This window comes from Lynx rufus, unplaced genomic scaffold (assembly GCF_022079265.1).
Source record: "Lynx rufus isolate CCGP_SWC_20201006 ecotype Redwood Valley unplaced genomic scaffold, mLynRuf1.p SCAF_31, whole genome shotgun sequence".
Lineage (NCBI taxonomy): Eukaryota > Metazoa > Chordata > Mammalia > Carnivora > Felidae > Lynx > Lynx rufus.
In genome coordinates, this window is record NW_025814847.1 from 973,852 (window position 1) to 987,163 (window position 13,312).

The 13,312-nt window shown below is 62.1% G+C and overlaps 1 protein-coding gene across 1 annotated transcript; it reads right to left on the reverse strand.

Moving 5' to 3' along the window:
* Positions 1-1,723: 1,723 nt before the first annotated feature.
* On the reverse strand, positions 1,724-9,902 carry CASQ1 (calsequestrin 1). Its single transcript, XM_047092647.1, has 11 exons — positions 9,345-9,902; positions 7,722-7,806; positions 6,870-6,970; positions 6,521-6,632; positions 6,138-6,211; positions 5,673-5,803; positions 4,880-4,925; positions 4,414-4,468; positions 4,110-4,210; positions 2,958-3,032; positions 1,724-1,861 (listed from the first exon to the last, which is right to left on the reverse strand). The coding sequence occupies exons 1-11, from the start codon at positions 9,900-9,902 to the stop codon at positions 1,724-1,726; spliced, it is 1,476 nt and encodes a 491-aa protein (XP_046948603.1).
* Between the last annotated feature and the right edge of the window lie 3,410 nt (positions 9,903-13,312).

Here is a 13,312-nt window from a genome sequence, read left to right on the forward strand (position 1 = left end):
TGTGAGTTCCGGGCGTGATCAGTAGCTTGGTTCCGCGACTCGACGCCTGGCTCCCTTGCCCATACGCCAGCCTGGGCTGTGCCGGACGGAGTGTGGACCCCTCCAGGCAGGAACCCCGGCAGCCCAGATCCAGGGCCGGGGGAGGATCCTTAGTGTACGAAACGCAATGTCTCCTCTCTATTTGGGACCGCGACTCGGGGCCACGCTTCCCCAATTCCACCTTGTCTCTCCTGGTGGCCTCTGAGTGTGAGAGTCCCCTCCCCTCCCCCTGCGCATCCCCCTGGCCACTGCCACAGGATCGAACTCAAACTCTGCCACCCGCCATGCCCACCCATCCTCGCGGCCACCCCTGGAACATCCATCTCTGCTTGTGTCTCTGGTCTCTCCTGTGCCCCCCCCCCCCCCCGCATGATACACATGAAAAGCACCTGCCCGTGCTTTTCAGGTTTCCCACTGACTGCAAGGTTCCTTCCCGAACTCCTTGGCCCCGTCGGACCCACTCTTGATCGAAGGCCTAGAAAAATGCTCACTTTATGAAGCCATCAGAGACCCCTGTGACCCCTCTCTTCTGAGCCATCCTGTTCCATTGTTCCTTCTTCCAACAGACGTTTGTTAAGCGCCGCGTTTTGTGCGCCAGGCCCTGTGGGCACAGGGGCAAGGGGCCCCCGGTCCAGCGGGGGAAGACAGGCGTGTAAATGACGATCTAGGGTAGAACACGCTGAGGACTGGAGTAGGAGCGTAGAGAGCGCGCGGCGTGACCCCGGAGGAGGGAACCGCAGGAGGGGCCGCCTCTGGGAAGGCCTCACCGAGGAGGTGCTATTTGGGCTCAGTCCTGACATTCAAATAAGAGCTGCAGGGGGGGTGCTATCAAGCAGCCCGTAATCACTTAATTACTTATTGCTTTGTGTTTGTCTTCAATTGTTTAGTTGCTCGGCTCGACTTCCCAGGGAGGCTAATCAGCTCGGGAGCAGGGACAGGCCCGGCCCCTCCGTCTTCTCCCCAGCCTGTGAGCAATGCTGGACAAACACCAGGTGTTGGGGGGCGGCGGGGTGGGGGTGGAAGCTTGTTGACTAGTAGCAGATAAATAATCCACTCTCCTCTGGGACGACTGCCTGGAGGGAGCCCCCCCTCCTTCTACCAGCGCCCTCACAAGGCCCCCACACCTAACACTCCCCCCTCCCACCACCCCGTCCTCCGGCTGCCCCCCTCCTGCCACGGGGTGAGGCCTCCTCAGCAGACACTGGTTCTTGCTGCCCCAGATCCTTTATTGAGGCCTCTCATTTGACCCAAATACATTAACAAGAGATGGCTGAGAGACAGCCCCGAACACAGGGCCCGCCCTTCCTCCTGGCCAGGGACAGGCCGGTCAGAAGGATGCAGGATTTGAGAGTGTGGGGAAGAGTGTCCGCGGGTGGAGGGAACCGAGGAGGAAGGAGTCCCAGGAAAGATTGTACAGAGTGATGGACGAAACGAATAGCGGGCCCAGGGCCACCGTGGGATAGGACATGAGTCAGCTGAGGCGCCCGGGCTGGCACGCGCGTTAAGAGTGGGATCCGTCCTCGTCCGGTGAGGGTCAGGGGCTCAGCACTCAGCCGGCGGACCCCGGCGCGCCCCAGGGCAGAGAGTGACCCGGTGTCCCTGGAGGGGCCCAGGGAGGGACAGGGGAGGCAGAAGAGATCACGAGGAGGAGAGCGGGCGGGCTGGGACACGGCGGCCACAATAACTAGTCATCGTCGTCGTCCTCCTCGTCGTCGTCCTCTGTGTTGATCTCGCCCTCCAGCACGTCCTCCAGCCAGTCCTCCAGCTCCTCAGCGGAAGGCAGGTCCTCCTCGTCGTCCATCTCCAGCCACACGCTGTCCGCCTGGGTGAGGCACACACAGGGGACCCGAGCTAAGCCCCACTCAGGTCTTCAGACCCGTCACAGGGCTCCCTGAGTCCTTGCCTACATCCTCCGTCCCTTCCCTGCACCTGTCATGGCCGGGAGCGGGCCGGGGGGGTGCTGTTCAGGCGGAGGTCTGGGCTGGGATAGCGGCTTGGCGGGGAGACCTTCTCCCTCAGCCTCTCCAACACACCCGTCGTGCCCTTGATGAGGGACCACTGGTGGCTCCTCGTGGCCAGAGAACAGAGCCAGCAGCCCTTCAGATCAAGGCTTTCCTAACCTGCTTTCCCAGCACCGTCCGCAGAAACCTCTCGACTCTCACGCCACAAGAAACCAAACAACGACAACAACAAATGACCTGCCTTTTCCAGAACCTGGTATTCATTTCCCTACTTTTGACTTTTGGCACTAACTTTTCCATCGGTCTGGGGATGGCTTCTCACAACTTCCACGTGGGGGACGCCTATAGGTTGTCCCGGCTCCACTTTAAATGCCACTCCTTTGAAACCCTTCTCTCGGATTCTCTGCAGCAGAAGCAGCTTTGATTTCTGTGCCTCCCTGGCATTTTATGGGGCCCTTTATGATAGAGTTTACGAGATCCGGGCACGTAGTTAACAGAGCACCTGCCTCCCCAGTCGGACTGACAATTGTATTAACGAAAAGACTGTGGCTCCACTCAGTTCACCTCCGCGAGCACGTCTGAGGCACCTGCCACGAGGGAGCGAGAAGCTGGGAGTCGGCTGGGAGGGGCAGGCGTAACACACAAAGAGCCACAGAGAAGTCACGTTCTCAATGCCAAGTGGGCGCTGGGAGTGGCGAGGAGGGGTGGGACTCCAAACGGGGGGTCTGGACATACTTCGTGGAGGAGACGGGCTGTGACCCGGGCCTTGAGGATGAGAGGCCAGTTCCAGCAGGGGTGTGTTCAGGGCCCGAGTCTCTCCCCCTCCCCGCAGCCATGAGCCCGGCCGCGTCTCGTTCCTCTGGGCAGGGTTCAATGCCCAGTCAGCAGAGCAGGGGATGTGGGCTGGGCCGGGAAGCAGAGTCAGGGGCCAGCGGGGCACGAGGGAAGGAGACTCACATCAGTAACGTTGACGACTCCTATCTGTGGGGCCGACAGGTCGATGTCAAACGTCTTCTCCCAGTATGGCACCAGCTGCGAAGAGAGCATGTGTGGTTAGTTAGCATGAGTCCAGGAACACACGAGTCCGGGAGGGCGAGCGCGAGGCTCAGTCCAGGGGTAGGGGAAGGTCCCCCTGAACCCATGCGGATGGGGGACAGGCCCAGCCGTAAGGCCCAAAGGGAAGGAGCGGAGGTAAGCAGTGACAGGGAAAAACCCCAGAGGGAAAGAAAGTATCAGGAGGGTCGGCTGGAGACATTGGCCTTTCCTTTCCGAGGAAAACTGCGTGGCAAACCCCTGTTTCCTGAGCCTTGATCTGTTACTGCGTGACCTTGTGACCTTGGGCAAGTCACTCCTCGATGACCCTCAGCTTCTACACGTCTAAACGGAGGTCATTATCCCTGGTCATTGCCAACATCCCTCACGTTTCCATTCGTTCACGCTTTCAACAATGAGTATTGGGGGGCTGCCTGGGTGGCTCTGTTGGTTAAGCATCAGGCTTCGGCTCAGGTCATGATCTCAGTTTGTGGGTTCGAGCCCCGCGTCGGGCTCTGTGCCGACAGCTCGGAGCCTGGAGCCCGCTTCGGATTCTGCGTCTCCCTCTCTCTCTGCCCTCCCCTGCTCACGCTCTGTCTCTCTCTCTCTCTCTGTCTCTCAAGAATAAATAAAAAATGTCAAAAAAAATTAAAAAAATAAGTAAACATTAACGAGCGCTAGGTGTTGGGGATCCCGCTGGGCACAAAGCTGTCCCCTGACAATGGGATCCCTGTGCTTGGACTCTGTGATTGTGTAGACCCACCTGCAGAATAGGGTGTCCGTCTGGCCCCCCCCAAAACTCTGGGCGTTTGTAGGAGAAGTCAGCCCTGGGCACACGAGCTACCCGCCTAGCCTCTGCTCTGGGAATCGGGTGCCACGTTCCGTGAGATTCCCTTCCCATCCTGCTTCCCCTTCTCAGGGTGCCTTTCCTGCCCGCGGTGCCCTTGAACCTGTACTGGACATAACCTCCCGAGGTCCTCGAGCCAGGAGTTGGGGCCGGGACCCTGAAGGAAGCCCGTCTCAGAAAGTGCCACCGTGAGGCGGGGGGTGGGGGGTTAGGAGAGCCGTGCCCCTCACCAGTGGGAAGTCGTCGGGGTCGATCCAGATGATGCTGAGGTCGGGGTTATCAGTGTTATCTTGAGCCACAGACTTGAGCGTCTCCAAGAACTCGTAGCCATCTTGTAGGGAACGCAGGGAAGAAGTGTCAGGTGGGGCAGGGGAGAAGGGGACACGGGGGCGGCGGGTGTCCTGACGGCCCCCCACTGCCCGCCGTTGCCCACGGATCCCCAGGAATGCCTCCCGTTGAAGCCTGTTCACTCACAAACACCCGCGTCCCCCTCTCACCGGTGCCCCCCCATCCAATCCTGCATTCCTCCCTCACCAGGATCGGCTTCCTCTGCGAAGGCCACGATGTGAATTCCGTCCATGTCGTCTTCCTGTTAGGGGGAGGGGGGCTTAGCTGTGCTCCCCGAAGTTAGAGAGCCAGACACACCCTACCTCTTCCTTGAACCTGAGTTGGATGGGAATCCAGCTTCTGGATTCAAGGACAGGTACGTCCTTGGGGTGGCGGCCCTGTCCCAAGGGACACGGCTCGCTTCAGCGCCAGGGCCCCCCCACCTCTGTTGCAAACCCGCTAGCCCCAGATCGCGGGGCTCCTCCCCCTGTTTTCTTTAACAGCTTTTGTGTGTCTCGTTCGTGGCACGTCCTTCGGAACGAAACCCTCCGCACCCTGCCGGTGCATGGATTTTCTACAAGCGAGGGCACGGCAGGTGGGGATATTCCCGGGGCTTGAGTCCTCAGTCACCCCTGCTCCCCTAGGGGCCCGGCCCCGTCCAGGGGACACTCACCCAGGTTTCATACATGCTCTCGGGCTTCAGCTTCCTCAGGGTGGATCTGGAAGAGACCGTCACTACTCAGTGGGCGAGAAGGATGCCCTCCCAGGGGGCCCTCGCAGCGGAGGCTGCCTCTGGGTCAGGCCTCGGGCACAGCCGGCTTGTAGCCCAGAACAGAGCCATCTGGCAAAGTCTAAGCTCTGGGCACCAGGCCCAGATCATTGCCTGGTTAAAGCAGGTGGGAGAACCCAGAGTGGGCCAGCGGACTGGGAGGGAAATCTTTGGAAGAAAGGTTAGACCTGGGCGTCTGGGCATCCACTCGTTCACTCATTACAGCTGAGAGTCTCTGAAGTTCTAGGCCCCGGGCCAGGTGCCGTGTCGATGGAGCCGGACGACGCTGACCGGCCCTGCCCCGGTGAAGGGGACCAGAGTCTAGTGGGGGGAGTGAGAGTTGGTGGCGTTTACACCGATGAGTGGGTATTTCCAGTTGTGGAGTGCAGGCAGGGCCTCTTGGCCTCAGCGCCACTGACATGTGGGGCCGGACAATTCTGTTGCAGGGGGCTGTCCTGGGGGCACTGGAGGAGGTCAGGCAGCGCCCCCACTTCTACCCAGCAGCGCTCTCCTCAACCGGAAATGTCTCCCACGCGGCCAGTTGTCCCCTGGAGGGCGAAGGCCTCCCCCACCTCACCCCCGTCGAGAACCACTGATGCAGGGCGACCGTGAGGAAGGACAGAGCCAGATCCGGGTCAGGATCCCATTCTGACACCCACTACCAGTACCCGTGGGGTCTGTCGACCCTGCTCCCCACCTCCTGTGTTCCTCCACGAAGCTGACGATCTCCTCCTCGCTGTTGGGCTTGTCGGGGATGGTCACGGGCTCTTCCATGAAGGCCTCGTAGAAATCAATCTCATTCAGCTTCAGGGTCAGCTTCTTTGCCACCTTTGGGGGAGGGGTGGGGGGTGGAGCAGGGGGATGTGGGTCACGGGGCGGGGCAGTGTCACGGAGAGCAGCCCTTAGAAAGGAGGTCAGACAGCCTGGGCCCTTGTCACTGCCACTGTGACAATGGACAAGTGTCTTGACTGCTCTGGGCTTTGGCTGAACGCTAGAGGGGTGGTTAGGGAATCTAAAATCTTCGGGGCGCGCGCCAGAGGCCTGAGGTGGGGGTGGGGTGAGGAATGTCCTGTGTAGGGAGGGACCGTAGGTTCTGGGAGAGAGGTCTGGAGGGCAGCTGTGGGGAGCGAGGGGGACCCCATACGGCCGCGGGGAGGAGAACCTTGCTGTCGAAGGTGGCGAAGAAGGGGATGTAGGGGTGAAACTCCTCCGCGGCGTCCTCGTAGGCCTTGTAATCTGAGGGAGTAACTCGGAGTCAGTCTCTGGGGAGGCCAGGGTCGGCCGGGGAGCCACGTTCCCTCTGTTTCTCCCCAAGGCTCCTTCGGCCAGAGGGGTTCGTTCGTTCTGAGACCCCACCCCTCAGTCCTCTGAGAGCAGCTGCACTTTAGCGGGGAAGGTGGGGCGCTGGGGGTGCCCATCTGGGAGCCCCCAGTGCAGGTGGGTCGGAGAGAGGAGGGCATAGAGATGGGGAGACAGTGGGCCGAGTGGGGGTTAGGGGGACAGATAAAACGGGGGTCCAAGGAGGGACACCTGGGAGTTACCCACGCTCTGAATCTTTGCTCTTGAAGTAGCCAATGAGCTTGATCTCGTCCTCAATGTTCTCAAATGCCTGCAGCTCTCGTTCACCCTCGATCAGTTCCACGGGGTCCTCTAGGACCTGGAGGAGCGGGGCCAGCGGTGAGAGTGTGAGTTCTCTCCTCGCTGGAAGGAGGAGGAGAGGGAGGAGGGAGGCAGGGCTGAGAGGGAGGCAGGGGCTGTCCATCACCTGCAAGCGTGTGTGTGTGTGTGTGTGTGCGCGCGCGTGTGCGCGCGCGTGCACATGTGCATGGCTGGACTCGGTCGGCGAAGGGTGTCAAGACTTAAAGCCACGCCGTTAGGGGCGGGGGACCCTCACATCGAGTAGAAACTCCACCAGGGTGTCAGCAGACAACTCGCCATCGTACTCGATGACTTCATCTCCCTTGAACACGTAGATGCTGTCTTCTTCCGTGAGTCCTGGCAAGCCAGAGCCAGAGGTGAGCCCGGCCGCCGGGCTGCCCACCGGTCCAGGGCCCGCGCCAGCGTCCCTGGACCCCACGTCCTCCTCTCCACTCTCCCTTCCCCCGCCCCTCTCCCCTCCCTTCAGACCCCACAGCCCTGGGATCTGTGCCGTTGGCTCTAGTCCAGGCGGCTCTCCAGGGGGTGTGGGGGGGGGGCTGGGGCTCTCCGGGAGAAAGTGGGATCAGCGGGGGGTGGGGGGTGTTAAGGGGACATAGGGAGATGTGGGGTCTAACAAGGTGTCCCCCCTTCTCTGGCTTCCTTCACCTCCTGGGAGGACTCGGGCCGCTCGCTGCCAGTCCAGCCCTCTAACCCACTGCTATTACTGACTAGATGACTTCATCACTGACCGTCCTCCCCAGCCACACCCGGAGCCCAGTTCGGGCCTGTGCTGCTCCCTGGTGGCCGGTGTATAACCCCCGGGGCCCCAGCTCTGGACGGAGGGGTGTGACTGGGCCTCTCCAGCCTCGCCGCCGGTGGTGTTCCCTGGCGTCCCCTTTCCCCCAGCACCTAGCCCTGATTCTTAGGGGAGTGTAAAGGCCACCTGCCCCCTCTTTCTGGGATTTGAGCCTGGGTCTCTCTAAGGAGTAAAGGAGATGTCAGAACCCCAGCCATAATCGTCCCAATTTCAGTCTCCCCGCCCCCACCTCCGACTCCATTCCCAGTGGGCACCGTGGGGCCCTTGGCCTAGACAAGGCCGGTCCCTTACCTAGTTTCTTGGCTACTGCCGCGTCCTTCTCAGAGTCCACCAGCCCGAAGCCAACGCCCTTGTCTTCCAGGACTTGGGCCGCTAACTGGAAGGAACGAAGGGTTAAAGTCGGCTCCAGGATTCTGTTCCCATCTCGGGGGGCTTCCCGGTGGGGTCGTTTGGGGAATAGAAGACTTGCCCTGGGGCCTCTCCCCGTGCCCTGCAAGCCCACCCCTTTGGTCTGCGGTCCAGTGTTGGCCCCTGACCCCTACGTGGCCCTCGTCGGTGTGCTTCTGATCCTGCCCTTGAAGGTGTGATCCTTCCCCGTTCCTGAGGGGGTTCCTGAGGGAGGCCCTGCCTGCAGAGTGACGGAGGCCCTGCCCCCCGTCCTGATTGAAGGCCACGCTCGGTGTGGGGTGACATTAGAAGTCCCTGAGTAACCCCCACTGGGGAGAGCTTTGGAAGGCAGGAGGGTGTGGGGGGAGTCTGGTCATGTCCCTGAGGAGTGGGGAAAGCCAGAGGGTCACGGTGGCCACCGCTTGTCACCTTCAGAGCCAGAGACTCCAGCAGGCCCTAGAGGGGACCCAGGCAGGGCACTCCTCCCCCTCTTTACCCCAGCCCCTCACTCCCACTGGACCCTGCCCCTTCGGCCTCCCGGCTGGACCCCGGAGCCCGATGCACTCTGCCGAGGGCGCCCCACCTAACAGACCCTGGTGCCGGATCCTCAGGAGGATGGGGAAGGGAGGCTGCTGGCAGGTGGATGGCCAGAGACGTTGAACGCTCAGGATAAAAATACTCAGCGCATTAATCAGATGGCAGGTTCTAGCAGCCACGGGGACACACACACACACACACACACACACGGGAGCCTGCGGTCCTTCCTCCGGGCGGGCCGAGGCCCATCCATACTGCCAAGGGCCGCAGAAGCTTGGGTGAGAAGACATCCTTATCCAAGGATGGAGAGTGTGTGTGACCACACGTCCCAGTCGTCCCCAGACACAAACTTTTGCTCTCGTTCTGAAGTCCACTTGGGGGTGGGAGGAAGCTTCCCGCAAAGAGAAGCGGGGGAAAGGCATTCTGCAAGAATTTTCCAACCAGGGCATGCAGCCTGGCCCAGTCTGGGCAGGGAGAGGGAGCGAGGGAGAGGGAGTGAGGCCACGGTGGTCTCCGTGGAACCACCAGCCGGGAAGTGGATGCAAACGAATGTCGGTGAATGTGGATGAATGTGCAAACGAATGTCGAGGGCATTTAAAATTCATACCGGGCGGGTCTCCTTGGGGTGCAGCAACTAGACCGGGGCCACGGCGCCCCACAGTGCGGCTCTTCCCCTGTCCTCTGAAGAGCGTCCCTTTCCTTTTTGGAGCCCCCCCTTCCAAGGACACCCGGGTCCTGGCCAAACCCAGCGCTTCGCGGCGTGGAGGTGAGGTCTCCCCGCAGCCTCTCTGGCCCGCGACGGCCTGACTGGGGTGGGACTTTGGGTTCCAAGTCTCCCTTCTCTTGTGGCGAAGGCCACACGCCCTTGTGTCCACTGCTGTCCCTCGCGCCCCCCCCCCCAGGCCCCCTCAGAGGCTGCGCGCACGGCTGGGGCTCGCGGGGGAGGGGGGGGCGGGCGTGCCCGTGGGCCTGCGGAGCCCCCCCACTCACCTCCAGGATCAGCTCTTCCATTTCGAACTGTCTCTGAGAGGCCTTGTCGTCCTCAGGGGGCTCGTGGTAGAGCAGCGCCAGCACCTCGTACTTCTTGAAAATGTTCTTGTAGTTCTTCGCGTTGACGTTGACCACGCGGTCCACACCGTCGTACTCGGGGAAGTCCAGCCCGTCCTCCCCCCGCGCCCCCGGCCTGGGTGTCCCCAGCAGCAGCAGCAGCAGCAATGCCAGCCGCGGGCCGGGCACGGCCGCGGCCCCCATCCTGTCTGCGGTGCCCATGGGCGTCGCGGGGTCTGGGTCGGGTCGGCTCTCCTGGTCCAGAAGAGGGTGGCCGGGGCAGGGAGGGGCCCTGGGTCCTGGATCCCGAGTTAGGGGCTCACGGTGGGGGCGGGGTGGGGAAGGGCCCAGAGCAGTGGACAGAGGACACTGCTGGGTCCCGGACAGGCTGCCGACAGAGCCAAGAGTGAAAGGGTCAGGAGGAGGGATAGGAGCAGGGGGCGGGGAGGGAACCGGAGCCGGCCCCGAAGTTGGCACCCGTCGGCCCCCACCTGGTCCCATCTAAATATGTCTCTCGGCCTGGCAGGAGAGAGGATAACCTTCTGAGGCCAGGGCAGCTCCGCGAGGGCCGAGAGAGACCCTCCCACCTCCTACACCTCACCCCGCCCCCCGGCCTCCCAGAGCCCCTCCCCCGCCCCTCCCCCGCCCCTTCCCCGCCGTCCAGGACTCCTCAGCACGGTCCCACGCCGGCCTAGAAGCTCATCGCCATATTAAGAAAGGAAAAGGCCTGAGCTAAAAATAAGACCAGATGAGTCGGAGGTAAATGATGCTGGGCTGGGGGAGGGGAGGTGTGGGGTAATTAGGGAGAGCCCGGGGAGGGCCAGGGTACTCGGACTGAGGGGAATGGGGGTGGAGAGGAGGGATTCTGGGTCAGAGGCTGAATTCATGAACACAGGGCACGAGGGGCACAGACGCTGGATTGCCTCCCCGTCGTCGTCGGAAAACCCGGGAAGCTCCTCCGGACGAGGTCTGTTTGCTCGATCCCGCGGGCGGAGGGGGCCGTGAAAAGCAAGCGGGCTGCAGAAAGAGACCCCCTTGCACTTCCCTTCAGAGAGCCAGGACCAGGGATGAGGTCATGCTCTGAATAAAAGATGGAGCCTCGTCCAGGACTGGCCACCTGGCTCGGCCCCAGCCAGTTTCCTGTGCTTCACTCAACACTCCTCAGTCGGGACGCAAGGAAGGACGGGGCGGGCGGGGGGCAAGGAGCCCTGGCTGCCGTCCACCCTGCAGACATGCGAGGCGGGGGTTTCTCTCCGCGAGGAGGCCCAGGAGAGGAGGGGAACCTTCCAGCCGCCTCTTGCCTCCTGCCTCCTGCTCGCGCTCTGCACTCCCGTCAAAGGGGACCCGGTTCTCCAGGGCACGCGGGGAGGGAGGCTTCCCCACGCTGGACCACGATGCATTCTCGCAAAGGGGATCAGGTGTAAACGCCAGGGGAAAGGTTAAAACCCGAAGAGGTGGGACCTCGACCCGAACCCCAGCCGGGGAGGTTGATTCATTCTGTGCACCTGAGAGCTGGCGGGAGGAGGGACTCTAACTTCCTGCGCCCCAGCCCCGGGGGGCGAGCACCAGAGAGGAGCTCCGCTCTGGGCTCCTGGGAAGGAAGGACCCTCTTCTCGGCCCTCCAGGGCTCTTACCATGCACAGGTAAACTGAGGCACGAGGGAAGCCAGGGAAGAGGCTGGATCAAAGTCAGAAGTCCTCCCTTCCCACCCTGAGGGATCTCCGACTTTGGAGAGACAGGGTTTAGTTTGCACCCAGGCAGGGGCGTGACATTATCTCAGGAGGAATAACTTTGCCCCCTCCTGTGGGGTGGACCTTGCACAGCTAAGCAAGGAAGGCCACAGAAAATCTCAAGAATGTGGCAGGAGTGGGTCCAAGAGAGACAGCTGTCACTGGAGGAGAGGCCGGAGCTAACCTGAGCAGGGCTGGTGGGAGCTGGAGAGGCCTCCGAACGTTTCTCCTGGTCTCACAGGAGAGCCGCGGTCGTGCCCACAAGCCCCGCAGCCAGAGGGCAGGAGGGAGGGCCGGGATTTCTTCCCTCCGCCGCATGTTGGTGGGGGGTGAGACCCTGGAACACCGGCCCTGTCCCCCAGGACGCTGACCTCCTGCTCCCCCAAGGATGTGAGACGGGGCGAAAAGGTGACCTTGGCCCCGCAGCCCCCCCACCTTCTCCCACTTCGTTCCCACTCCCTGCCCTTGGCCCTCCAGGCCTAGCCAGTCCTTCCCAACAGCTGTACCCTCCCCTCCTGCCCCCTGCCTGCTCTCCCTGCTGCTGTGTTCCCTACTTTCTGCTCCGTCCCTTCTCTCTGAGCCCCTGCCTTCAGGCCCTTGGACTTGCAAGCCTCAGCCGCTGATATCAAATGACCCCGAGTTGGGGCCTCTGTATTTTTAACCCACCAGACACCCGAGGCTCCTGCTACTGAAACCCGAGGAGCTGGCCCCTCCGTGCTCCCCGTGCTCTCCGTGCTCCCTCAGTCCCCACACCCTGGCCCCTCTGTCCTCCAGGTCTGGTTCAGCCCTGTCAGCACCAGAGAAGGACCCCAGGCGGATATAGCCCTGTCCCTAGGGGACCTGGTGCTGGAGGGGGGAGGCTGACAGGTGGGAGAGACCTCAGGAGGGGAGGAGTGGCTGGTGACCCCCTACGATGGCTTCCTCTTTGCCAGCCCACGGCCTCTCGTTCCCTAGAACCGTCCGCGGACCTTCCTCCCTCGCCGTCCTTTTGTTCTGTTTCGTCTTTTGTTTTTTGTTTTGTCGGTGTGTATTTTCGGCCCGGCCCACGCCGGGGGACGAGTCTGTGGGTGGTTAAGGGGCACAGGTTTTGGAATCAGACAGGCCTTGGTTTCCTCATCTAAGAAACAGGGTGGCCGAGAAGAACCTGTTTGTTGTGTGAACTCGCGGATGGGGCGTGCGAGGCCCTCGTCCCACTGCCAGGCACGTGTGCTCTCACTTAACACATACGCTTTGTTTTTGGTGACAGTCTACGACTTCCCCCAGCTTTCCTTAGCGTTTTCCCCAGCCCTGCGGGCTTTGGGGACAGGGCCCCTGAGGACGTGTGCCAATGAGCTGACCCGCAGCGTGAAGCCCAGGGAGCAAGAGCCAGCAAGTGGGTGAAGGGGGAGGGGCCGCCCCCGAGGGAGACGCTCCCAGGCTCGTCCTCCTCCTCCACCTGCGACCAGCCCGGAGCCTGGCGGAGACCAGGATTTGGGGAATGTCTGTCACCCTGCGCAGAGCCTGGGGTGCGAGGGGCAAGGGCGCTTCACCCACAGTCGAGGCTCCAGGGATCCAGAATGGGGTGGGGTCAAGATGGCCCGACAGCGGGGCGCGGAGGGCGGACCGGCGGCCCCGTCCCCAGAGGAAGGCATTCACCACTCGCCCTGTGACACTTCTCAGGTCCTGTCTGGACCTCAGGCTCTTCATTGACTTCATAAGGTCTTTTCTAGCGCTAAAGCTCCATGAGGAGTCCAACCGCCAGCCGGGACGTGGCGCCTGCGGCCCCCTCTCTAGGCGGTGGCTCCGCACTTTCTCCCTCGCCTGCACCCGTGTCTCTGATCCTGCTTGACTTGTCCTGGCCTTGTTTTCCTCCACATCTTCAGACTCGAAGTTGGGGGCTAGCCCTCGAGGGGCAGGGATGCTGGAGTCCGACCCCCGCCCCGCCTCCACTTGGTCCCCGAAAGACTGTCCTGCGGGGCTCCCGTGGAGATCTAGGGGGGCGGTGGCACGATAACCCCCTGTCTCCAGAAACCAGACAGACGCATCCAGCCGGGTGAGGGCCATTGCAAACATTTACTCTCTAGACTGGCAACTGATTCAACAGGACAGTGCCTTCCGCTGGGCTTCCCGTCCACCCGCCCGGTCTCCTAGCCCCAGTGCCCTCAGCGCAGCCCCAGGCTCGCCTGTCCCTAGCGTCTCTGC

Excerpts from the sequence above, each read along its gene's own strand:
- CASQ1 (XM_047092647.1), bottom strand. The coding sequence starts at position 9,902 with ATGGGACCAGGTGGGGGCCGACGGGTGCCAACTTCGGGGCCGGCTCCG. Across the intron at positions 7,807-9,344 it reads TGGAAGAGCTGATCCTGGAG|TTAGCGGCCCAAGTCCTGGA; the intron begins GTGAGTGGGGGG and ends CGTTCCTTCCAG. Across the intron at positions 5,804-6,137 it reads TCGCCACCTTCGACAGCAAG|GTGGCAAAGAAGCTGACCCT; the intron begins GTTCTCCTCCCC and ends CCTCCCCCAAAG.